This window comes from Gopherus flavomarginatus, chromosome 10 (genome assembly GCF_025201925.1).
Source record: "Gopherus flavomarginatus isolate rGopFla2 chromosome 10, rGopFla2.mat.asm, whole genome shotgun sequence".
Taxonomy (NCBI): domain Eukaryota; kingdom Metazoa; phylum Chordata; order Testudines; family Testudinidae; genus Gopherus; species Gopherus flavomarginatus.
The window spans coordinates 8,315,574-8,342,560 of NC_066626.1; the positions used below are offsets into that span (position 1 = coordinate 8,315,574).

General features: G+C 48.7%; 1 protein-coding gene across 1 annotated transcript in view; it reads left to right on the plus strand.

Annotated features, from left to right (window-relative positions):
• LOC127030325 (zinc finger protein 420-like) overlaps positions 1-25,629 on the plus strand; it is a 62,373-nt gene extending 36,744 nt beyond the window's left edge. Inside the window, exons 5-8 of the mRNA XM_050916605.1 lie at positions 18,642-19,268; positions 19,353-19,940; positions 24,279-24,989; positions 25,074-25,629. Of these exons, the coding sequence (XP_050772562.1) occupies positions 18,642-19,268; positions 19,353-19,940; positions 24,279-24,989; positions 25,074-25,417 (2,270 nt within the window). The 3' untranslated portion in view covers positions 25,418-25,629. The remainder of the gene's footprint in view (positions 1-18,641; positions 19,269-19,352; positions 19,941-24,278; positions 24,990-25,073) is intronic.
• Positions 25,630-26,987: the final 1,358 nt, after the last annotated feature.

A 26,987-nucleotide genomic window follows, 5' to 3' on the forward strand; every position in this document is an offset into this window, starting at 1 on the left:
CTGGGTGAAGTGAGCAAACGCCATAGCACAGCAATTGTGGACCCTGCTCTGATCAGTACCGCAATCGTGGATGTTGTAAACAGCTCACGCATTCTCGTGCTGTCTATGATGAACCATGAACTGCAAACGCAGGAGAGGAGGAGGCAGCTACGGCAGCGCGGCGATGAGAGTGATGAGGACCTGGAGACTGATTTCTCTGTAACTGTGGGTCCTCGCGCTTTGGAGCTCCTGATGGTAATGGGGGAGAGTCTACCCATTGCTCGGTGATTTTGGGCCCGGGAAACAAGCACAGACTGGTGGGACTGCATAGTTTTGCAGGTGTGGGACGATTCGCAGTGGCTGCGGAACTTTCGCATGCGTAAGAGCACTTTCTTTGAACTTTGTGACTTGCTTTCCCCTGTCCTGAAACGCCATAATACCAGGATGAGAGCAGCCCTCAGCGTGGAGAAGCGAGTGGCAATAGCCCTCTGGAAGCTTGCAACGTCAGACAGCTACCGGTCAGTCGGGAATCAATTTGGAGTGGGAAAATCTACTGTGGGGGCTGCTGTGTTGCAAGTAGCCAAAGCAATCATTAAGCTGCTGCTACGAAAGGTTGTGACTCTGGGAAACGTCCAGGTCATAGTGGATGGCTTTGCTGCAATGGGATTCCCTAACTGTGGGGGGGCCATAGATGGAACCCATATCTCTATCTTGGCACCGGAGCACCAGGGCACCCAGTACATAAACCGCAAGGGGTACTTTTCAATGGTGCTGCAAGCACTGGTGGATCACAAGGGATGTTTCACCAACATCCACGTGGGATGGCCAGGAAGGGTTCATGACGCTCGTGTCTTCAGAAGCACTACTCTGTTTAAACGGCTGCAGCAAGGGACTTACTTCCCAGACCAGAAAATAACAGTTGGGGATGTTGAAATGTCCATAGTTATCCTTGGGGACCCAGCCTACCCCTTGATGCCATGGCTCATGAAGCCATACACAGGCAGCCTGGACAGTGGTCAGGAGCTGTTTAACTACAGGCTGAGCAAGTGCAGAATGGTGGTAGAATGTGCATTTGGCCGTCTAAAAGGTCGCTGGAGAAGTTTATTTACTCGCTCAGACCTCAGCCAAACCAATGTCCCCTTTGTTATTGCTGCTTGCTGTGTGCTCCACAATCTCTGTGAGAGTAAGGGGGAGACCTTTATGGCGGGGTGGGAGGCTGAGGCAAATCACCTGGCCGCTGATTACGTGCAGCCAGACACCAGGGCGATTAGAAGATCACACCAGGAAGCGGTGCGCATCAGAGAAGCCTTGAAAACGAGTTTCATCATGGGCCAGGGTACGGTGTGACTGCTGTGTTTCTTTCCCCTTCATGAACCTCCCCCCTGTTTTGAATCCTGCTGCAAGCAACCTACCCTCCCCCCTTCCATTACAGCTTGCTTATGGAAATAAAGTAATTCCCTTTAACCAACCCACCCTCTCACTTGCTTTGAATAGCATGTAATTATAAGAAGACTAAGAGAAATAAAAAGGTACCCCGGGAGTGGTTTGGGAGGAGGATAGGAGGGAAGAAAAAGGCCATTAAGGACATTTCAATGTAATGACAGCCTTTTGGTTGGATTGTCCACGGGGGTGGAGTGGGCAGGTGCAGAAAGCCTTCCCCCACGCGTTCTTACACGTCTGGGTGTGGAAGATATGGAACATGGTGAGTACTGAGGGAGGTTAAACATGGGCTGGAGTGGCACTCTGTGACCCCGCAGCTCTTCCACCAGACTTCGGAGGATGTCAGTTTGATCGCGCAGCAGCTCCAGCGTTGCATCCCGCCACCGCTGATCTTCCTGCCTACACATCTGATCTTCCTGCCGCCACATCTCATCTCGAGCGTCCCTCCTGTCCTCACGTTGGTCCCTCCTGTCCTCACGTTCACTGGCATCTTTCCTGTACTTTGCTACCACGTCTTTCCACTTCCCCAGATGAGCTCTTTCATTGCGGGTTACTGCCATGATTTCTGTGAACATCTCATCCCGTGTCCTCTTCTTCCTCCTCTTTATCTGAGCTAGCCTTCGGGCTGGAGTAGGGAGGCTTGAAAAATTTGCAGCTGCATGAGTGAGGGAAAAGAGTGATAGAAGGATCATAAGAGATACATTTCACAGAACAATGGTTATACTCTTTCACGGTGAACTACACTATTCACCGTACGTAGCACGTCACTTCACTACAAGGTCGCCTTTGGATTCTTTTAGTATTTAGTGCCTGCGGCTGTGGTGTAACAGATCAACACAGACGCAGGTCCTGGGATTACAATTCAGCTTGCAGGCGGTCATGGTAAGGCCTACATCTAATGGCAGATCACCCTGTCCCTTCCCCCTGCAACACCCCCCTGCGTGGCTATTAGCAGGTAAAATTCCTGCTGGGCAGCCAACTGCTAAAAAGCACATATTTTGCTTTTTTTCTTATGACTTCAGAAGGATCAGCACTAGAGGAAATTGTGAATTGGTGTTCCCTCCCACTCTGCATGTCTACTGTAATGGCAGGTCACTGAAACCCTATCCCCTCACCCTTTCCCCTCCTCCTTGGCTATTAGCAGGGAAAATTCCTGCGGCCCAAATGCTAAAAATCTCAGCGCCATTAAAGACACCTCCCTGTAGGAATGGGCAGCTGTTTCCCTTCCCCTCGCATGGCTAACTGCAAGGGAAGGATTTCTTTTAAGCCGCAGGAAAGCATCACTGTAGGAATGGTCATCTCTGTCCTCTTAATAAAATACATTAATTTTTACCAGGTGACCATGAACGATATCACTCTCCTGAGGATTACAGACAGAGAAAAAGAAATTATGCTTCTTGAATGCCAGCAATCCCCGGGACCATACGCAGCTAGGCTTTGTCATGCAATGATACCCAATTACGTGCTCCAGGCATGGCGTGGTAAAGTTTCGTACCATGGTGGACGGAATAAGGCTGCCCTGCCCAGAAACCTTCTGAAAAGGCTTTTGGGGTACCTCCAGGAGTGCTTCATAGAGATGTCCCTGGAGGATTTCCGCTCCATCCCCAGACATGTTAACAGACTTTTCCAGTAACTTTAATGCCAGCTAATGCATGCAAGCCCTCATGGCAAATCAATCATTAAAAAACGCTTGCTTTTAAACTATGTTTTATATTTACAAAGGTACACTCACCAGAGGTCGCTTCCATGGCTTCGCTGTCTGGGCTAGTGGCTTGGGAGGGCTGGGAGTTTAATTCTGTCTGGGTCACGAAAAGCTCCTGGCTGTTGGGGAGAATGGAATGCTGTGTGCTTTCAGCAAGGTCTTCCTCCTCGTAATCTTCCCCCTCCGCTGAATCCTCAGCCATGGGTGAGATTATTATCCCCACCTCGGAATCCACAGACAAGGAGGGGCTTGTCGTAGCGCAGCCCTCTAAAATTGTATGCAGCTCAGCGTAGAAGCGGCATGTTTTTGGCCCAGATCTGGATCTGCCATTTGCTGCTTTGGTTTTCTGGTACGCTTGTCTGAGCTCCTTCACTTGAACTCTGCACTGCACTGAGTCCCTGGTATGGCCTCTCTGCCTCATGGCATTAGAAATTTTTTCAAAAGTTTTTTCATTTCGTCTACTGGAACGCAGTTCTGATAGCACAGAATCTTCTCCCCATACAGCGATCAGATCCAATAACTCCTGTGTGGTCCACGCTGGAGCTCTTTTCCTATTCTCAGGAGACTGCATTGTTACCTGTGCTGCTGAGAGCTCCACGCTGGCCAAACAGGAAATGCAATTCAAAAGTTCCCGGGGCTTTTCCTGTATACCTGGCCAGTGCAGTAGAGTTCATTTACCTGTCCAGAGCGGCCATTGGTGCACTGTGGGATACCTCCCGGAGGCCAATAACTTTGATTTCTGTCCACACTAACCCTAAATCGATTTAGTAATATCGATTTTAGGGTTACTCCTCTCGTTGAGCAGGAGTACAGAAATCAATTTTAAGAGCCCTTAAAATCGATTTAAAGTGCCCTGTAGTGTGGACGGGTACAGCTTTAAATCGATTTAACGCTGTTTAAATCGATTTAACGCTGTAGTGTGGACCAGGCCTGGCTATAATAAACCACCCAGAAGTGTATTTAACTCAGCTTAAGGCAAAGATCCAAACTAAAGGCAATAATATGTCTAATAATGTGTTCTTCCCCACTGGTCAGGCCTTAGCACACATGTCCAGCCCAGAGAGCTGGGATCCGCTTTTCATGAGACACACTGGCAATGTCGCCTCTGTAATGGATAACACCCTGTGGCTGCTCTTCTCTTACAGATCCCCGGGCTTTTGTCTCTTTTCAGAATCAGGGTGGTTTACTGATTTCAGCTCAGCCCTGAGGGTTCCCTATTCAGAGTCTTTTCTTGGAGTTTGTGACAGAGTGCTGGGAATCAGCAACTGAACCAGTGCTCTCATCATTGTTTAACCCATTAGGCCCTGGGCAGGGCTTGATTAAGGGCAGGTCCAGACTAGAGCTTTAAATCGATTTTAAGAGCTCTAAATCGATTTAAAGCTGTAACCGTCCACACTACAGAGTGCATAAAATCGATTTTAAGGGTCCCTAAAATTGATTTTGGAACTCCATCTAAACGAGAGGAGTAACTCCAAAATCGATTTCTTAAAATCGATTTTATGATAGTGTGGACGGACATCGAAGTTAATGGCCTCCGGGACGTATCCCACAGTGCTCTAGTGGCCGCTCTACACAGGTAAAGGTACTCTTCTGCTGGCCAGGTAAACAGGAAAAGCCCCGGGAACTTTGAAATTCCATTTCCTGCTTGCACAGCGTGGTTTGCTCTCACGTTCCCCGGACCACCCAGCAAACCGCAGGGAAGGAGACCTGCTTGTTCGGGGAACGCGAGAGCAAACCGGGGAAGGAGACCAGCTTCGCCGCGGTTTGTTCTCGCGTTCCCCGAACCACCCAGCAAACCGCAGGGAAGGAGACCTGCTTGTTCGGGGAACGCAGAGCAAACCGGGGAAGGAGACCAGCTTCGCCGCGGTTTGCTCTCGCGTTCCCCGGACCACCCAGCAAACCGCAGGGAAGGAGACCTGCTTGCTCGGGGTTCGGGGAACGCAGAGCAAACCGGGGAAGGAGACCAGCTTCGCCGCGGTTTGCTCTCGCGTTCCCCGGACCACCCAGCAAACCGCAGGGAAGGAGACCTGCTTGCTCGGGGTTCGGGGAACGCGAGAGCAAACCGGGGAAGGAGACCAGCTTCGCCGCGGTTTGCTCTCGCGTTCCCCGAACCCCCCTGCAAACCGCAGGGAAGGAGACCTGCTTGTTCGGGGAACGCAGAGGCAAACCGGGGAAGGAGACCAGCTTCGCCGCGGTTTGCTCTCGCGTTCCCCGGACCCCCCTGCAAACAGCAGGGAAAGAGACCTGCTTGCTCGGGGTTCGGGGAACGCGAGAGCAAACCGGGGAAGGAGACCTGCTTGTTCGGGGAACGCGAGAGCAAACCGGGGAAGGAGACCAGCTTCGCCGCGGTTTGCTCTCGCGTTCCCCGAACCCCCCTGCAAACCGCAGGGAAGGAGACCTGCTTGTTCGGGGAACGCAGAGCAAACCGGGGAAGGAGACCAGCTTCGCCGCGGTTTGCTCTCGCGTTCCCCGGACCCCCCTGCAAACAGCAGGGAAAGAGACCTGCTTGCTCGGGGTTCGGGGAACGCGAGAGCAAACCGGGGAAGGAGACCAGCTTCGCCGCGGTTTGCTCTCGCGTTCCCCGAACCACCCAGCAAACCGCAGGGAAGGAGACCTGCTTGTTCGGGGAACGCAGAGCAAACCGGGGAAGGAGACCAGCTTCGCCGCGGTTTGCTCTCGCGTTCCCCGAACCCCCCTGCAAACCGCAGGGAAGGAGACCTGCTTGCTCGGGGTTCGGGGAACGCAGAGCAAACCGGGGAAGGAGACCAGCTTCGCCGCGGTTTGCTCTCGCGTTCCCCGGACCCCCCTGCAAACAGCAGGGAAAGAGACCTGCTTGCTCGGGGTTCGGGGAACACGAGAGCAAACCGGGGAAGGAGACCTGCTTGTTCGGGGAACGCAGAGCAAACCGGGGAAGGAGACTAGCTTCGCCGCGGTTTGCTCTCGCGTTCCCCGGACCACCCAGCAAACCGCAGGGAAGGAGACCTGCTTGCTCGGGGAACGCGAGAGCAAACCGGGAAAGGAGACCAGCTTTGCCGCGGTTTGCTCTCGCGTTCCCCGAACCACCCAGCGCGAACTGACTGTGTGCCGTTTACAGGAAGTGGGGGGGGACCCAGAACCACCCAGGATGGGGACTTTGATCCCATCATGCACTGGGCTAGTAACCCATAATTCCAAAGGGCAGGGACCCGTGCAGGAACCCGTGCAGGAACTGTGGGATAGGTACCCAGAGTGCAACGCTCAAGCAAAAGATGGACGCCAGGGAAAATGGACGCTCAACATCGATGTAAGTACCTCTAGTGTGGATGCACAAAATCGATTTTATAAAACCTGCTTTATAAAATCGATTTTAAGCACATCGATTTTAGGCTGTAGTCTGGACGTGGGCTAAGAGAGGAGCTCCTCATTACCAGATCAGACTGGGGCAGTGAAGCAAATGATCTAATTAACCCAGTAACAAGGAGATTGGATAAAAGAGCCTAGGGAGGAAGTACAAGTGGGGGAGAAGCAGGAGAGAGAGAGAAAACCAAGGCTAGTAGGGCCTGAAAAAAGAAACTTGTATGGAAGGAGTTGTCTTTCCCCTCCCCACTCCTTTGGACAACATGTAGTGAAGCTGGATAACACTGTGACCATTTCTATACTACAAAATGTTGCCAGTGCAAGTTGTGTCAGCGTACAGCTGCTTCATTTAGTACATGGTACATATGTGATCCTTTTCCCCCCCTCTGCACGTAATCACTAGGAGAGCATGCATCAGTGCACATGGGTAGATATCCCAGTGAGCAACCTTCCACCATCAGCACACTATATTTTGGGTAGTTTTGGCAAGGCATGGTGGGGCAGAAACGAGTCGCACAGGTGTGACCAGGAGCAAGAGGTCAACATCCTGTAATGCAATGTTCTCCATCCCATATTGTCATATCAACTCTATCCCATAATTTTGTGCTTACTTTTAATTTCCCATGATCCTGTGCTGGACTTGTTGCTGTCTGCCATCTCTCACAGAAGCATGGAATCTGCATGATTGTTATGAGCATTGCAAGTATAGAATGCACGATTCTCCAGTACTTCCAGAGTTGCAAAAAGGACCGCAGGGAACATGACGATTTCATAGTTGTGAGTTTGCTGTGAGACACAGCACAAAGCAGTTCATGATTGTTAGTGGCATTTATTGCCTGCACAAATTTAGAGCCTTCACCTTCTGCTCTTCCTGCAATGGCTGTCTATGGGTTAACGGCATCTTTTCCCAGTGAAAGAGCCTTAATGTATGTTTATTAGCATTAATCAACAGAATTCGCGCACCAAGCATCTAATGCTCACCACTCCCAATAAAGCAGGCAGACTTTTCCTGATGGCCGGTCAGGACTGGATTTCACCTAGGGCTTCAGCTGCTGCACGGTATGCTCCAGGCACCTCTGACACCACCCACACGGCAGCTGCTGCCATAACCCAGCACTCCGGTACAGAGTCTAAGGACTCTAAGCTGCCCGTCTCCACCACGGCACCATCGACAGTGCTAAAGGAGACAGCACCGACAACTGCTCTGATTACGGTGCCACAGCCCAATGCTGCTTGCACAATAGCACCAGCACATAGACGACAGCTGCTCAGCATGCCTTATTGCTGATGCAGTTGGCACCTCACTCTACGCCACAGGCTCTCAGCGCTGCACCACTTTCTGCATCAAAAGGATCTTTTGGGGAACCTGCCCCCCCCCCCGCCAGCAGGCAGAGCCACCCATAACGCAAGGCCTTTAAGGGCTGCAAGGCCCTGACCTGCAGCTCTAAAGCCCCTTTTGGAATGCGGCCCTGCAAGCAAGGGCTGGAGGACTCAGGAGGAGCAGGGGCAGCCGTGTAGCCCACTGCAGTTACATGCAAGCTCTGTGACCAGTCACCGCATGAACTGACAATAGAGAGGCTACAGCAAAAATAACCATCAGCTTCCCAGCCAGAGCTGTAACATCCTGCCCTGGTCCAAACCCCAACCAGTATGAATTTATTAACCAGTTAACCTCTCCCTTGGTGTGGAGAGGAAATGCAACAAGCCTGTGTTCAATCAAGCTGAGATTTTTTTCCCCAGTCACTTTGCTTAAAGGCACACTGGGTTTAAATTAAAACATAAAATGAGTTTATTAACTACAAAAGATAGATTTTAAGTGATTATAAGGGATAGCAAACAGATCAAAGCAGCTTACCTAGTAAATAAACAAAAAAGCAAACTAAGCTTAACATACTAGATAGATTGGATATAAATTAGGGAGTTTCTCACCGTGAGATGGTACAAGCAGGCTTGCAGACTCTTAAGGTACAAGTTGTGTTTCCTTTGCAGCTTGGAATCCCCAGATTTTCATACACAGGCTAGAAATCCCTTTAGCCTGGGTCTAGCACTTCCCCCACTTCAGTCTTTGTTCCTCAGGTGTTTTCAGCAGTCTTCTTGTGTTGGGAGTGAAGAACAACCAAGGATGTCACTCCCTGCCTTATATAGTTTAAGCATAGAGCGGGAACCCTTTCTTCCAAAACCAGTTCCCAGACTAGTGTGTGGAAAAATACAAACCTTCCAAGATGGAGTCCAGAGGCCTGGTCACATACCCTTGCATACATTGCTGAGTCATAGCAGACATTACTTACAGGCCGTCTGGAATTTTACAGGAAAGTTAAGTTCTTCCACTGTCCATTACCTTTGTTGATGAACCATTAACACTGTCTGGCTTCTTCAGTGTTGTGCCTGAAATGCTAGTTGTGGGTGTTATCCAGACTAAGTGTAACACCAACAGACCCTGATTGTCAGCAGGTGGGATTGAACTGAGGACCTCTGGAGTTTACTGCATAAGCTGTTAGCTAAGGTTGAAGAGCAAACTCATTAATCTTGCTCTCTAAGTGGTCTCAGTGCCACTAGATGGGACAGAACACCACACACAGGAGGTGTGTGGGTTACCTAAGCACATTTGAAATACAGATACATAGTCAATATTCATAACTTTAGACACAAAAATCATACATACATACAAATAGGATAATCATATTCAGCAAATCATAACTTTTCCAATGACTCCTCACATGACCCTGCTTGCACAAAATGCAAGAAACAGATGAGATCATGCAAAGAGTGCGATCTGCAGCTAAGAGACACAGAGGAAACTTGCTAGAAAGGCTGCAGGAGGAGAATCACTTGCTCCAGGAGGTGCACCAGCTAAAGAGGGATGTGGAAGCAATGAAGCACATGGGCAGGTAGAGGCACAGCTTTTAGGTCTTGCTGTGGGTTGAAGCAAGGTTTTTGAAAGGGAGGGGCATATGGGATGGGAATAGGGATGAAGCCCCTGTGAGGCAAAGGAGAGAACCCTAATTAGTTATGTGCTGCACCTGGGAGGTGATTAACTGATTGTCTGCTGGCCAGAGGAGGGGGAGCTAGGTGGAGGGGGGGAGTTGCGTAGAGGACAGAAGTGGGCAGAGCTGGAACTGGAATATTTTCTGACCCTAAAATGAAGTCACTTTCAAGCCTAGTAGGGAGGGAGAATGGATTCAAAGCTGAAAAGAAAAATAAAGTAGAAGCAGATGCAAAAAAGCAAAGCTGAGGAAGGAACTAACCTGAACTGTTATAACTAAGATCCCTCGCCAAAGCAATGAGAGCAGATGACATTAACCCTGTGAAAGTAGCTGACTGGGTTACAAAAAGCTGAGGGGATATAGTAAGAGCAAGGAGGTTGCAAGATGGGGATCTTGTAGCTCAATGTAAAAACAGCAGATCAACAAACTGCTAAAAACTGCAATGCTAGGGAAAGTTAAGTTGCCAGCTACAAAAGTAGGTACCTGGAGTGAAGAAGGGGATGTATAGTGTGACGTTGCACCCCATAATGCTTTATGGAAATATGCTTGTGAAAGTAAATATGACATAACTGGAATATGTTTTATGCTAGATATGCCATGTAACATATCCCTGCAAAGGTTATGATCTACTGGGTATATTCATCCTATTTGTATGCATGTATCATTTTTGTATTTGAAGTTCTGAATACTGGCTATGTACTTGTTTAATTTTAAGTAGCCTCAGTGAAGCAGTTGGTCAGCTTCCTGAGAAAAGACTATTCTCAGTAACTTCCCAATCAAGAAACACTTAAGCTAACAATGAACTTGGAAACGCCAATCCACGTCTGAGCTTTCCTGAGAATGTGGCCTGGCTGGTAAGAAACTCAGTCATGAATGGACATGTGACTTGCCCATGTGACTCCAAAACTGCATCTTGGAGCTGGATTCTGGATAGGAGAGAGGAGCGGGTCTCCACCCATAAGAGAAAGTCTATTTAAGCCCCTGGGAGGCCCCTCCATTAGGTCTTCATCTGGCTGAAGAGATAGCTTCTTCATCCCCAAAGGATACCTGAAAGAAACTGGAACAAAGGAGTGTGGACAACAGGAACAACAGGGGTGTGAGTGATTGCTGGACTCAGACTAGAAGGAGGCTATTCTGTAAAAGGAACTTACTGGAACATCTCTGAGGGTGAGATTTCATCTGTAATCACTTTCTTACTGTATTAGGTTTAGACTTGTGCGTTTTATTTTATTTTGCTTGGTAATTCACTTTGTTCTGTTATTACTTGGAACCACTTAAATTCTACTTTTGGTATTTAATAAAATCATGTTTTTCTTATTAATTAACCCAGAGAATGTAGTAATACCGGGGGGGGGGGGGGTGAAACAGCTGTGCATGTCTCTCTATCAGTGTTATAGAGGGCAAACAATTTGAGTTCATCCTGTATAAGCCTTATACAGGGTAAAATGAATTTATTTGGGATTTCGACCCCCACCGAGAGCTGGACATCTGAGTGTTGGAGACAGGAACATTCCTTAAGGTGTTTTCAGTTAAACCTGCAGCTGTTGGGGGACATGGTTCAGACCTGGGTCAGTGTTGCAGCAGGCTAGCTTGTCTGGCTCAAACAAGTCAGGGTTCTGAAGTCCCAAGCTGCCAGGGAAAACAGGCTTAGAGGTAGTTCCAGCACATCAGTTGACAATTCCCACGGTTTTCTGTGATCCAACCCGTCACATATAGGGTACCATTGGAACTGAGCAGTGATGAAAGAAGTAAAAATATACGAGAGGATAGAGTGTTAGGATGTCAGCACCTGTCATTGGGTTCGGGGGCAATACACACCAATGGGGGGATGTGTCACCACTAACCCTGCAACCATGGGTGCCTCACAATGCTTTGCTGCTGTAGCTCCCAACCTAGGCTGTTGAGAATTAGCCTACCAGCATACAGGTCATACGCTGAGTGTGTGTGCACTAGACAGCCCTAGTTCAGCAGCTCTGACCCCAACAGCCTGTCTACAGCCTCACATCCCCTCTCTGGTTTCCACCAGCCTTGGTTGCAATGATGAAAGTACCCAATAAATGTGAGGATTGCTGGGAATTCAATAGATGAACTGTAGCACAACCTCTTAGAACTCCACATGCCGTTTGAGTTAAAATGTGGGTGCAGAAGGTAAAGCAAAAGTTAAATTCAGTCAAAACTTTTAGTCTTGGGAAAATTAGTTCTTCTTCAAGTGCTGTCTCTGGGGTGCTCCACTCTAGGTGTCAGTGCGTCCCAGCACTGTTGATCGGAGATTTTCGGTAGCAGTGCCTGGCTGGGACACAGGCACTCAGTTGGTATCTCCCATCTCGTTGGAATCTTCCTGAGCGCCTGTGTCCTGCACCTCCCTCAGTTCCTTCTCAACCTTCCCCGGATGAAGACGGGACTCAGGGCAGTGCTGCTTCTCTTCCCTGGTCTCTGTAGGAAAAATTAACAAAGAATACAGAAATACTTATTAGTTACATCCCAGTTGTTTCCCTTCCTTTAGTATAGTTACATAGTTACTTAGTTAAAAAAAAACAAAAAAACTTTTTTGCTTCAGACTTGTCTCCCGCTGAGACACTACCCTGCCATTTCTAATTCACAATGCCAGGGGCTTCAGGATTCAAAAAGTGTGTTTCCTGTCAGGACTCCATGTCACAGTCAGATGGGCACTCACATTGTGTGAAGTGCCTTGGGGAAATCCACACCCCCGCAAAGTGCACAAGCCTCAAGTCAAGGGCTCGGCGCGACAGAGACCTGCAGCTTAAATTGCTTCTGATGGAAAAATCCCTGCAGCCACTTTTGGAGACAGGGAAAGTTAAACCCACTCCCACACACTCCCCAGCCAGATCTGAACCAGCTGGGAGTGTTGCTTCATCCTCTTGGGAGCAGAGGCAAGAAGCAGCAGTCTCACAGGAGAGACTCTGCCAAGGGTAAGGGGTCTCCCACAAGATCCTTACCCTCTGTGCTGACAGTGCCACAGGCAGGTGCCTCAGCCCTTTCTGAAGCCTCAACAAACCGCAGAGGCAGGAACCCGACCTCCTGTACTGGGAAAGTTTCCGCGACACCGACCCCCTCCGTGCGAAAAATAGCCGCGGTGCCGAGTACGCCCTCTGCCCCAGTGCCGGGAAGAACGTTGGCACTAAGCTTGCCTCCTGCCCCAGTATCAGCAGCGGACCCCCTGCAGGGCACCTCCAGCAGACCCGTGGCACTGCTGACACTTCCGCTTTCACTTGCTAATGCGCTAGAGCACAGTCCAGGCTCAGCACAGCCCAGGGAACAGGAGCAATAGTTCCTCACTCAGTGTGACCTCTCAGTGCCACCTGAGCCTAACTCTCCGCTCCTGGCAACACGGGGCTCACTCTTCGAACCGTCTTTCTCATCATTTCTGACATCTGTAAAGCGGCTACATGGCCCTCTGAATACGTTTGCCAAACACTATGCTATCACGCAAGACACCACGGCAGACGCCATAGTAGGCCATACAGTACTCTCTACAGTACTCACTGGCGGATCTCCAGAGTCCTACTGACCATAGTGGGAACTGCTACACATTCACCTAGAGTGGAGCACCCACAAGGACAGCCCTCGAAGAAGAAGAAGGGGAAGTGACTCACCTTGCAGTAACTAAAGTTCTTCAAGATGTGTGTCCCTGTGGGTGCTCCACTCCCCACCCTCCTTCCCTCTACTTTGCAGTACTAGTATAATCACTCCACGGTAGAGAAGGAACTGAGGGGGATGCGGGACGCAGGCACTCAGGAAGATTCCAACAAGACGGGAGATACCAACTGTGTGCCTGCATCCTGACCAGGCACTGCTTCCGAAAATCTCCGATCAACAGCACCAGGACGCACCGACACCTAGAGTGGAGCACCCACAGGGACAGGCATCTCGAAGAACTTCAGTTACTGCAAGGTGAGTAACTTCCCCTTATGGATGGAAGTCACATGTTCAAATGTGGATTTAGATTTATTTTATATATTTAAGGAAAGAAAAGTGACAGTAGGTATTAAAAATGAAGTGTACCAGTATATAGATGACAACTGGAGTCAGTTTTGTCAAATATATACAGATGGGTCTGAACAAGAAAAAACAGAAGCACCAGGGACAATATGTTGTGTATCAAAATTTGGAATTAGTGAATCTAAAAGAATGTCTGATTATGTGGCTGTCATTGCAGCCAAACTAATAGTAATAATGCTAGCATTAAATTGGATCTGGGATATATGTCCAACAGTGGTAGTCTTTTATTTTATTTTTTTGGACTCAGTCTGAGGCCTTATGGTGATAAAAAAAGGGTGTCTCAGTATGCCGAAGTGATTTAATCAGTGAAATTATATGTCTCAGAACAGAGTACAGATGGGGACACATGTAGCATTAGCTTGGATCCCAGAGCATATTGGAATAACAGGAATGACGTGGTAGATAAATTAGCTAAAAACACTGTAAGAAATGAAAGCTCTGAGACCTACATGCCACCCCAAGATTCAGATCCTGAGCAGGAAAGTACACGGCTATTTTTAGTGCCGCAGTGTGAGCCCTGTGAGCCCGAGTCTGCAGACCCAGGCTCAGGCTCCCTGTCGGGTTTTATTTCTGCAGCGTAGACGTACTCGAGGACACCCCCCTCAGTCAGCTCAAACAGCCTTTTATGCCCCAAACTCCCCAGTCTCCTTAAACAGGTAACACCAGTCACTGCTCTTACCAAAGGGGGACAAAGTGTCAAACACTGGATATCTGCACAATCAGTCTTGGAATTTGGCATTAGTCACCCCCCACTGATAGCAGATTCCACAGGAAACCCATCTCCTCCTCCCCCCTGCCCGCCATGACCCAGGAACACACAAAGACATGACACATTGATACAAAGGTGTGTGAATACTTTATGGGCTGATATAATATGGCCTATCTCAGTATAATACTTAGTAACGTTTTCATGCTTTCAAGGGCTAGTTCAAGTATACAGGTAAAATTCATAACATTCCAGTTTGTTCAGGGAGGGTAGGTGGCAGCATATCTGGTTTCCCATCTCTCACTCCAAAGTGTGGTGGATGTAGAGATATCTACGCCTGCTTTTAGGCCACAGGCATCACAACTTTGGCCCATCTTTGGCTCAGCTCTCAAGCGGGACATGGTAGGGAGGCCTTGGCCTTCCCTCTGCACCAGGTTCCAGCCCTGGACCCTGTGGGAATAAACAGTAGCTAACTCCTCCATGCAGAGGATGTGAGTCTGCCACTCTGAGCTACTTCCTACCTCTCTTCTCTTTCAGCTTGTGGCATGCTCCCTTAGAGTCCAAACAATCTGGAACTGAACAGAGCTCAGATGAGCAGAGCCCGGCAGGACCCACTGGGTCTCAGGAAAGGGCAGGGTTTGGTGAAGGCACTGCAGTTGGGACTCACCAGCATCGTGGTTCCCTACCAAGTTCAACTTTCCATGTGGCATGTCTGAAGGACCTGGCTTCCCTCCAGCCTATTCACTCTACCCCATTTCCTCGCTGTTGTTGGCTGGGCCGCAGGTTCTTCCCTACCAGTACCGTGATGTTATCTTGGGTGTGGGGGCCTGAGGGCCAAGTTTGGGGTCAGGAGGGAAAGAGATGGCAAGGAGGCCTTCCTGTCCCTTCCAAACCTTGGGCAGGCTGACATAATATATACCTGGGTTGTCTTCTTTCTTCTGGGTTGCCGGACCTCAGAATCAATCTCCCACACCTGTGTTACCACCTTGGCGGCGCCTTGCTATCAGGCCAGAAGCTTGGATTTCAATGTCAGCAGCAGAAGTATCACTCAGTCTCCAGGTTGGAGCTCTCAGAGACAGGCCTTGCTTTTGACCTGCTCCTGGTTGTGTTGTGCCTTCTCCAGGTTTTGCCTCGCAAGTGCCCCCAGGGTCTTCAGTTTCTTTCTTGGCTGTATAACATACTGCGCTACATTGGTTGTTCTGGAGTTCTGCCCTTCCCATGTCTCATGGAGGAGATCCGAGATTCCCCTTGATTGTTTCTCTTTGTGTAATTGGCTCAGTGGTTTGTGCATTGGCCTGCTAAACACAGGGTTGTGAGTTCAATCCTTGAGGGGGCCATTGAGGGATCTGGGGCAAAAATCAGTACTTGGTCCTGCTAGTGAAGGCAGGGGGCTGGACTCAATGACCTTTCAAGGTCCCTCCCAGTTCTAGGAGAGAGGTATATCTCCTATTATTATAGATGGGGAGAAACCTATGGGTGCCTGGGACACCTCACGGGGTGAGCAGGACAGGTGGGATGGTCCCAGTGTCACATGTCAGTGGATTGAACTATCACAACTCTTTAATGTTTTGTTAAACTGTTCCACCAGACTGTCAGTTTGGTGGTGGTATACTGACGTCTTCCAGGATTTGACCCATATCAAGTCGTACAATTAGTTCACTAAGGGTATGTCTACACTACCCACCAGATCGGCCGGTAGCAATCGATCCAGCAGGGGTTGATTTATTGCATCTAGTCTAGACGCGATAAGTCAACCCCCAGCGCTCTCCCGTTGACCTCTGTACTCCACTGCCGCAAGAGGCGCAGGAGGAGTCGACAGGGGAGCAGCAGCAGTCGACTCACCACGGTGAAGACACCACGATAAGGCAATCTAAGTACATTGACTTCAGCCACATTATTCACATAGCTGAAGTTGCATAACTTAGCTTGATATCCTCCCCCACCCCGCCCCAGTGTAGACCAGGCCTAACTGTGAGATGATGTTTGCCCCTTGCTCTGTCAGTAATTCTTTGCAGATCCCTACTCAGGCAAATACTTTTATAAGCTTACTGACAATGAAAGCTGCCATTTCTGACCAGAGGGAAATGGCCCAGGGTCTCTGGTAGCACAATCCAGGATCACCAATATATATTAGTACCTGGCTGCAGACGTTTTCAGCGGACCCACCAACTCTATACCTGTCCATAAGAATGTAAGAACAGCCATATTGGGTCAGAGCAATGGTCCATCTATCCCAGTATTCTGTCTTCTGACAGGGTCCAATGCCAGATGCTTCCTTGGAAATGAACACAACAGGGCAATCTTCCAGTGATCCTTCCCCTGTCCCCCAATCCCAGCACCTGCCTGTCAGAGGGACCCCTGCAGAGGGGAATAGTACCAAGGGGGCCTTTGAGAACTTTTTCTGGCTCACCCGCTGGTACTTGGGGCAGGAGGCACAATAGTCCCGTGCCTCTGGGGTGGATGCCCAGCCAGTAGAATTCCATGATCACTGTTGAGTGTCTTCTCTGTCCCCAAGTGCCCCGGCACAGCACTGCATGGGCTAACTGAAGCATCTCCCCTTTGGAAATTCCTGGGTACCAAAGCTGCATTGACCATCCCTGTCTCAGCCTGCTTCATCAACTGATATGGTCTCTCCTCTAGCAATTCAAAATAGGGCCACTATTTCAGCTGCTGCGGGTCTAACACTTTGTCATCCACATGGGTGAGACATTCATAAACCTGACTCAGGGTTGGGTCCCTCATTTGCTCTCGCACAGTGTTTATTTGCTAGACATCAGGTGCAGGTTGAAAGGTGGTAGCAGGCCCCTACTGCTCCAGTTAAGTTCAGGTGAAAAGTCATTTGCCCATGAGGGTGGTCCTTCTCCTGGATCTTTGGCTTCCAATGGAACCATCTCCTCTTGGCACTTCCTCTTGGCCATCATGGTCAGCTGCTGTCCTCCTTGTTCTTCTAGTCGAGGCTCTAGCCCCTCTGCAGATGCTCCATGACATCCCTGGACATCCTTCCTGAAAAACTTCCAGTCATGCCGAAGTATGACCAGAGAGGCCAGGTCTTTGGCCACTTTGGTCTGCACTGTCTCAGTGTGGTCTTGCATAGTCAGTTGCACCTGTTTAATCGGACTGGGTTGCATGTCCCCGTGGATACACTGGAGGAAGATGATGCATCTAGATTCTCTTCCCAACCACACCAACCATTCCCTGACTAAAGTCTGGCTGCAGACAGAGTCTATCAGTCCTTGTACTTTTACTCCATTCACTAGCAAGGAGATTAATGTTTTCCCTGTGCCCCTTTTCTGAGCCCAGTTATCCGCTGTCCAGGCCTGCCCATAATTATAGTCCATGAATGGGCAGTCCCACCTGAAATGGCCTGGCTGCTCACATGCAACTAGCCCCCATAGGAGAAAGAGGTTTCACCATTAATTCTCCTGAGTAGGATGGCCCCTTTGGATAAGGTTACTCTGCTTTACTCAGATGTCTCCTGGCTCACTGAAGGTGGGCTTCTGGCACTTCTGTTGGCCGTTGTATCCCCCTCATCACCCTCAGTGAGGTTTGGGTTCAGTGGGACTTGGGGCCCCGGAGGTGCACCAGACTGGCTTTTGGCATTTCAGCTATAGACCCAAGGGACATCAGGTAGTTCTCCACCATGGCAACGGCCTCTTCCAAGGTCTCTGGTTGATGCTCATAGAATCAAAGACTATCAGGGTTGGAAGAGACCTCAGGAGGTCCAGTCCCCTGCTCAAAGCAGGACCAACACCAACTCATCTTCCACTCAAGCACCCCCCTGGAGTTCAAAAGAGCAGAGCCCTGTGGGGCCTGCTGGTTGTCAGAAAAAGGGGGAGGCGGTTGGAGATGGCACTACCTGTGGGCCTCACCAGCATCATGCTTCCATTCCAGCGCCAACCTTCCAAGTGGCTTTTCAGGAGAAGGACCTGTTTTCCCTTCAGCCTGGTCACTCTCCCGCCTCCTATTTCCCTGGGTTTCTAAGCATCTTTTAACCAGCTCCTCCAGCTGAGGCATGCTTCGCAAGCTGGAGAGGCCGAGGCTGCCTGTGCCCAGCAGTGTCCTTTATATCCATCAGGCCCACTATGGGGACTGTATACCCCATCACAGTTATATACAATAGTATCAAGTTATGCCTGTGTTTATCATATCTCTCTGCCATTACATTGTTCATTCTGCTTGTGTAGTCTAATTCTCCCCCACCCGGTGTGTGTGTTGTCTATATAGATTGTAAGTTCCTCAGGGCATTGGGCAATCTACTACCTTGTTTATACAATGCCTCGAACAATGGGGCCCCATTTTTTATTCGCCCTTTGGCACTACTATAATAAACCTGATTAATAATAACTGTCCTGCTGCTCGGATCCCAGGAAGATGGCCTCAGAATGCTTAAAATGAGCTGAAGGTAAAACCATGGAATGGTGACTAGTATCCCACAAATTCATCTGATCTCTCTTGGTCTTTTTCTCTTATGCAGGGTTTCCAGTTTCGAAACCTGATGTGATCTCTCAGCTGGAACGTGGGGAAGAGCCATGGGTCCCAGATCTCCAGGGCTCTGAGGAAAGGGAGCTCCAGAAAGGTGCTCAGATAGGTGAGGCATCCATTAAACCAACTCAGAAACTGGAACCACGCAGGACATTAGCAGGAAGATGCAAAGAGAAAGTTTCTGGGCACTGTGGAGAGGCAAAAACCTGTCAGAATCAGCATAGGCCAGAGAAAAGCTTCAGTAGTGGCTCAGACCTTATTCAACATGAAAGAATTAATATGGGAAAGAGACTTTACACGTGCTCTGAGTGTGGGAAAAGCTTTAGTCAGAGCTCAACCCTCATCACACATTACAGAGTTCACACTGGAGAGAGGCCGTACACATGCCATGAATGTGGGAAAAGCTTCAGTCACGGTTCAGCCCTTATCACACATCAGAGAATCCACACTGGAGAGATGCCTTACACGTGCCCTGAATGTGGAAAAAGCTTCAAGCACAGTTCAAATCTCACCACACATCGGAGAATCCACACAGGAGAGACACTCTACACATGCTCTGAGTGTGGGAGAAATTTCTGTCGGCGTTCAGCCCTTATCACACATCAGAGAATCCACACAGGTGAGACACTCTACTCGTGTACTGAGTGCAAGAAAACCTTCGGTGAGAGTTCAGACCTTATTAGGCATTGCATAATCCACACAGGAGAGAAACCCTACACATGCTCTGAGTGTGGGAAAAGCTTCAACCAGAGCTCAAACCTGATCACACATTTGAGAATCCACACAGGAGAGAAGCCCTACACATGCTCTGAGTGTGGGAAAAGCTTCTGTCGAAGCTCAAACCTCATCACACATCAGAGAATCCATGTAGGGAAGACACTCTGCTCATGCTCCGAGTGTGGGAAAAGCTTCAGTTGGAGCTCAGCCCTTATTAGTCATCAACGAATCCACAGAGGAGTGACAAACTACACCTGCCCTGAGTGTGGGAAAAGCTTCAACCGGAGCTCACAGCTCATCACACATCGGAGAATCCACACAGGAGAGAAGCCCTACACATGCTCTGAGTGTGGGAAAAGCTTCAGTCGGAACTCAAACCTGATCACACATCAGAGAGTCCACACTGGAGAGACACCTTACACATGCTCTGAGTGTGGGAAAAGCTTCAGTCGGAACTCAAACCTGATCACACATCAGAGACTCCACACAGGAGAGAGACCCTTCACGTGCCCTGAGTGCGGGAAGAGTTTTAGTCGGAGCTCAACTTTTATCAAACATAAGAAAATCCATATAGGCAAGTAATGCCATAAATGCCTTGACCAGGGCTGGCATTCAGTGTGGTGTCTCAGTTCCTTGTGAGCTGCCTGCCTCTATTTTGCACCTCCCCTTTCTTTGGGGGTGATTTTCATGATCCTTTATATCAAGTCCTTTGTCTTTGGGAGTGTCCTGCTCCTGCCAGAAATATCCATCAGCGCCAGCTGAGGGTGATGGGGTTGACCTTGATTAGCTGCACTGAGGTAAAAGTAACCTGTGCCTTGTCTCCACTGGGATTGTATGTGGAGGTAACTGCTCAGCGTAGCAATCTTCTTGTAACAACAAAAGTACATTTGCAGTGCAGACATAACCTGGAAACAGTGGCTGGGTTAGTTTTCCCCTTCACCTGAGCTCAGCTCCATAATTTTTCCTAGTGTAGACAAACCCCGAGGATCACGTTGATACCATTTCCACATTACAATGTGATTGTTATCACTATGTTCCCCATTGGGGACAGATTGTCTCAATCCTTGTTGTTCTCACCTTGCTCAGGGCTGTGCTGGACAGAAGTATTTTTTCTACCATTTTCCTCAATTAAAATAGATTGAAATAGAACAAAGAGCAGGAGAGGGCTGAAATGTAACATTTCAGCCTGTGTGATACCTAAAAGAGATAGGGTGTGTCAAAGGGATTCCCTCCTTCCCCATCACTGTGACACTCCCCCCTCGCCCCAGCAGCAATAGCTTCTGTGTAAGGCACAATAGTGTTTATTCTCCTTATGTTCTACCCCTGCACCTCCCAATGTGTCACGTGATGCCATGTTCTGTGTGCTCCCTGTTCTTAGGTGTCACAATTTGATCCTAAATCAGACTCACTGGGGCTAGAAATAAAAGTGTCATAGACCTGGATGGGGGATTTGAATGGATCCCAAACACAGAGTAATCATTCTGTGCTTTCATCTCTGTTTCCATCTATTGGCAAAGTTGCTTCTGGGCTTTTTCCTGCTGAGCTGGGATTGTTTGCAGATGGGAAAGTTGGCTGCATTTCCCTCTTGTGATGAAGCTTAAATCTTTTGTACATAACATGACAATACTACAAGAAGCAATGGGCTTAAATTGCAGCAAGGGAGATTTAGGTTGGACATTAGGAAAAAGTTCCTAACTGTCAGGGTAGTTAAACACTGGAATAGATTGCCTAGGGAAGTTGTGGAATCTCCATCTCTGGAGATACTTAAGAGTAGGTTAGATAAATGGATGGTCTAGACAATATTTGGTCCTGCCATGAGGGCAGGGGGCTGGACTCAATGACCTTTCAAGGTCCCTCCCAGTTCTAGGAGAGAGGTATATCTCCTATTATTATAGATGGGGAGAAACCTGTGGGTGCCTTGGACACCTCACGGGGTGAGCAGGACAGGTGGGATGGTCCCAGTGTCACATGTCAGTGGATTGAACTATCACAACTCTTTAATGTTTTGTTAAACTGTTCCACCAGACTGTCAGTTTGGTGGTGGTATACTGACGTCTTCCAGGATTTGACCCATATCAAGTCGTACAATTAGTTCACTAAGGGTATGTCTATACTACCCACCAGATCGGCCGGTAGCAATCGATCCAGCAGGGGTTGATTTATTGCATCTAGTCTAGACGCGATAAGTCAACCCCCAGCGCTCTCCCGTTGACCTCTGTACTCCACTGCCGCAAGAGGCGCAGGAGGAGTCGACAGGGGAGCAGCAGCAGTCGACTCACCACGGTGAAGACACCACGATAAGGCAATCTAAGTACATTGACTTCAGCCACATTATTCACATAGCTGAAGTTGCATAACTTAGCTTGATATCCTCCCCCCCCCCCGCCCCAGTGTAGACCAGGCCTAACTGTGAGATGATGTTTGCCCCTTGCTCTGTCAGTAATTCTTTGCAGATCCCTACTCAGGCAAATACTTTTATGAGCTTACTGGCAATGAAAGCTGCCATTTCTGACCAGAGGGAAATGGCCCAGGGTCTCTGGTAGCAGAATCCAGGATCACCAATATATATTAGTACCTGGCTGCAGACGTTTTCAGCGGACCCACCAACTCTATACCTGTCCATAAGAATGTAAGAACAGACATATTGGGTCAGAGCAATGGTCCATCTATCCCAGTATTCTGTCTTCTGACAGGGTCCAATGCCAGATGCTTCCTTGGAAATGAACACAACAGGGCAATCTTCCAGTGATCCTTCCCCTGTCCCCCAATCCCAGCACCTGCCTGTCAGAGGGACCCCTGCAGAGGGGATTAGTACCAAGGGGGCCTTTGAGAACTTATTCTGGCTCACCCGCTGGTACTTGGGGCAGGAGGCACAATAGTCCCGTGCCTCTGGGGTGGATGCCCAGCCAGTAGAACTCCATGATCACTGTTGAGTGTCTTCTCTGTCCCCAAGTGCCCCGGCACAGCACTGCATGGGCTAACTGAAGCATCTCCCCTTTGGAAATTCCTGGGTACCAAAGCTGCATTGACCATCCCTGTCTCAGCCTGCTTCATCAACTGATATGGTCTCTCCTCTAGCAATTCAAAATAGGGCCACTATTTCAGCTGCTGCGGGTCTAACACTTTGTCATCCACATGGGTGAGACATTCATAAACCTGACTCAGGGTTGGGTCCCTCATTTGCTCTCGCACAGTGTTTATTTGCTAGACATCAGGTGCAGGTTGAAAGGTGGTAGCAGACCCCTACTGCTCCAGTTAAGTTCAGGTGAAAAGTCATTTGCCCATGAGGGTGGTCCTTCTCCTGGATCTTTGGCTTCCAATGGAACCATCTCCTCTTGGCACCTCCTCTTGGCCACCATGGTCAGCTGCTGTCCTCCTTGTTCTTCTAGTTGAGGCTCTAGCCCCTCTGCAGATGCTCCATGACATCCCTGGACATCCTTCCTGAAAAACTTCCAGTCATGCCGAAGTATGACCAGAGAGTCCAGGTCTTTGGCCACTTTGGTCTGCACTGTCTCAGTGTGGTCTTGCATAGTCAGTTGCACCTGTTTAATCGGACTGGGTTGCATGTCCCCGTGGATACACTGGAGGAAGATGATGCATCTAGATTCTCTTCCCAACCCCACCAACCATTCCCTGACTAAAGTCTGGCTGCAGACAGAGTCTATCAGTCCTTGTACTTTTACTCCATTCACTAGCAAGGAGATTAATGTTTTCCCTGTGCCCCTTTTCTGTGCCCAGTTATCCGCTGTCCAGGCCTGCCCATAATTATAGTCAATGAATGGGCAGTCCCACCTGAAATGGCCTGGCTGCTCACATGCAACTAGCCCCCATAGGAGAAAGAGGTTTCACCATTAATTCTCCTGAGTAGGATGGCCCCTTTGGATAAGGTTACTCTGCTTTACTCAGATGTCTCCTGGCTAACTGAAGGTGGGCTTCTGGCACTTCTGTTGGCCGTTGTATCCCCCTCATCACCCTCAGTGAGGTTTGGGTTCAGTGGGACTTGGGGCCCCGGAGGTGCACCAGACTGGCTTTTGGCATTTCAGCTATGAACCCAAGGGACATCAGGTAGTTCTCCACCATGGCAACGGCCTCTTCCAAGGTCTCTGGTTGATGCTCATAGAATCATAGACTATCAGGGTTGGAAGAGACCTCAGGAGGTCCAGTCCCCTGCTCAAAGCAGGACCAACACCAACTCATCTTCCACTCAAGCACCCCCCTGGAGTTCAAAAGAGCAGAGCCCTGTGGGGCCTGCTGGTTGTCAGAAAAAGGGGGAGGCGGTTGGAGATGGCACTACCTGTGGGCCTCACCAGCATCATGCTTCCATTCCAGCGCCAACCTTCCAAGTGGCTTTTCAGGAGAAGGACCTGTTTTCCCTTCAGCCTGGTCACTCTCCCGCCTCCTATTTCCCTGGGTTTCTAAGCATCTTTTAACCAGCTCCTCCAGCTGAGGCATGCTTCACAAGCTGGAGAGGCCGAGGCTGCCTATGCCCAGTAGTGTCCTTTATATCCATCAGGCCCACTATGGAGACTGTATACCCCATCTCAGTTATATACAATAGTATCAAGTTATGCCTGTGTTTATCATATCTCTCTGCCATTACATTGTTCATTCTGCTTGTGTAGTCTAATTCTCCCCCACCCGGTGTGTGTGTTGTCTATATAGATTGTAAGTTCCTCAGGGCATTGGGCAATCTACTACCTTGTTTATACAATGCCTCGAACAATAGGACCCCATTTTTTATTGGCCCTTTGGCACTACTATAATAAACCTGATTAATAATAACTGTCCTGCTGCTCGGATCCCAGGAAGATGGCCTCAGGATGCTTAAAATGAGCTGAAGGTAAAACCATGGAATGGTGACTAGTATCCCACAAATTCAGCTGATCTCTCTTGGTCTTTTTCTCTTATGCAGGGTTTCCAGTTTCGAAACCTGATGTGATCTCTCAGCTGGAACGTGGGGAAGAGCCATGGGTCCCAGATCTCCAGGGCTCTGAGGAAAGGGAGCTCCAGAAAGGTGCTCAGATAGGTGAGGCATCCATTAAACCAACTCAGAAACTGGAACCACGCAGGACATTAGCAGGAAGATGCGAAGAGAAAGTTTCTGGGCACTGTGGAGAGGCAAAAGCCTGTCAGAATCAGCATAGGCCAGAGAAAAGCTTCAGTAGTGGCTCAGACCTTATTCAACATGAAAGAATTAATATGGGAAAGAGACCTTACACGTGCTCTGAGTGTGGGAAAAGCTTTAGTCAGAGCTCAACCCTCATCACACATTACAGAGTTCACACTGGAGAGAGGCCGTACACATACCCTGAACATAGGAAAAGCTTCAGTCACGGCTCAGCCCTTATCACACATCAGAGAATCCACACTGGAGAGATGCCTTACACGTGCCCTGAATGTGGAAAAAGCTTCAATCACAGTTCAAATCTCATCAAACATCGGAGAATCCACACAGGAGAGACACTCTACACATGCTCTGAGTGTGGGAAAAGCTTCAGTCGGAACTCAAACCTGATCACACATCAGAGAGTCCACACTGGAGAGACACCTTACACATGCTCTGAGTGTGGGAGAAATTTCTGTTGGCATTCAACCCTTATCACACATCAGAGAATCCACACAGGTGAGACACCCTACTCGTGCACTGAGTGCAAGAAAACCTTCGGTGAGAATTCAGACCTTATTAGGCATTGGATAATCCACACAGGAGAGAAACCCTACACCTGCCCTGAGTGTGGGAAAAGCTTCAGCCAGAGCTCAAACCTGATCACACATCGGAGAATCCACACAGGAGAGAAGCCCTACACATGCTCTGAGTGTGGGAAAAGCTTCAGTCGGAACTCAAACCTGATCACACATCAGAGAGTCCACACTGGAAAGACACCTTACACATGCTCTGAGTGTGGGAAAAGCTTCAGTCGGAACTCAAACCTGATCACACATCAGAGACGCCACACAGGAGAGAGACCCTTCACGTGCCCTGAGTGCGGGAAGAGTTTTAGACAGAGCTCAACTTTTATCAAACATAAGAAAATCCATATAGGCAAGTAATGCCATAAATGCCTTGACCAGGGCTGGCATTCAGTGTGGTGTCTCAGTTCCTTGTGAGCTGCCTGCCTCTATTTTGCACCTCCCCTTTCTTTGGGGGTGATTTTCATGATCCTTTATATCAAGTCCTTTGTCTTTGGGAGTGTCCTGCTCCTGCCAGAAATATCCATCAGCGCCAGCTGAGGGTGATAGAGTTGACCTTGATTAGCTGCACTGAGGTAAGTTACCTGTGCCTTGTCTCCACTGGGATTGTATGTGGAGGTAACTGCTCAGCGTAGCAATCTTCTTGTAACAACAAAAGTACATTTGCAGTGCAGACATAACCTGGATACAGTGGCTGGGTTAGTTTTCCCCTTCACCTGAGCTCAGCTCCATAATTTTTCCTAGTGTAGACAAACCACGAGGATCACGTTGATACCATTTCCACATTACAATGTGATTGTTATCACTGTGTTCCCCATTGGGGACAGATTGTCTCAATCCTTGTTGTTCTCACCTTGCTCAGGGCTGTGCTGGACAGAAGTATTTTTTCTACCATTTTCCTCAATTAAAATAGATTGAAATAGAACAAAGAGCAGGAGAGGGCTGAAATGTATCATTTCAGCCTCTGTGATACCTAAAGGAGATAGGGTGTGTCAAAGGGATTCCCTCCTTCCCCATCACTGTGACACTCCCCCCTCGCCCCAGCAGCAATAGCTTCTGTGTAAGGCACAATAGTGTTTATTCTCCTTATGTTCTACCCCTGCACCTCCCAATGTGTCACGTGATGCCATGTTCTGTGTGCTCCCTGTTCTTAGGTGTCACAATTTGATCCTAAATCAGACTCACTGGGGCTAGAAATGAAAGTGTCATAGACCTGGATGGGGGATTTGAATGGATCCCAAACACAGAGTAACCATTCTGTGCTTTCATCTCTGTTTCCATCTATTGGCAAAGTTGCTTCTGGGCTTTTTCCTGCTGAGCTGGGATTGTTTGCAGATGGGAAAGTTTTCTGCATTTCCCTCTTGTGATGAAGCTTAAATCTTTTGTACATAACATGACAATACTAATGAGGTGGCACAGAGTGAAGAAAGCTTGAATGGACCAGAGGAGAACACAATGGGAGAATCTATTTTGATTTATCAGATATAACCTGCTCTGGAAATTCATTTTATATGAAACTGAAGATGTTTTAAAACCCTCTGTGTTGTGAGTTTTTCTCTTTCCTGAAGATGGTTTGGTCTCACAATTAGATATTACCTTTGTTTGACAGAATTTACCTCTGGTTTACTGAGGATTTTGAGACAAATGACCATTTGGTACAACAAAATTTCTTTTATTTGTGGCTGCTCCTCACCCCTCCGCGATGACAGGCAGGAAGTTCTAGTGCAGTTCAGTTACTGGGACAGAATGCTCTAAGTTACTGGGCACAGTACCAAGGAAACAGTAGTGTTTTAAAATTTCTACTCTGCAGTGATGAATAACAGCATACCACAAATTGTGCAACTAACTGAAGTAACTGGACACAAGCACACTTGTTGTGGGTGGAATATAAATGTATAACAAGAGATGTCCAATAGCTAGGCTTAATCAA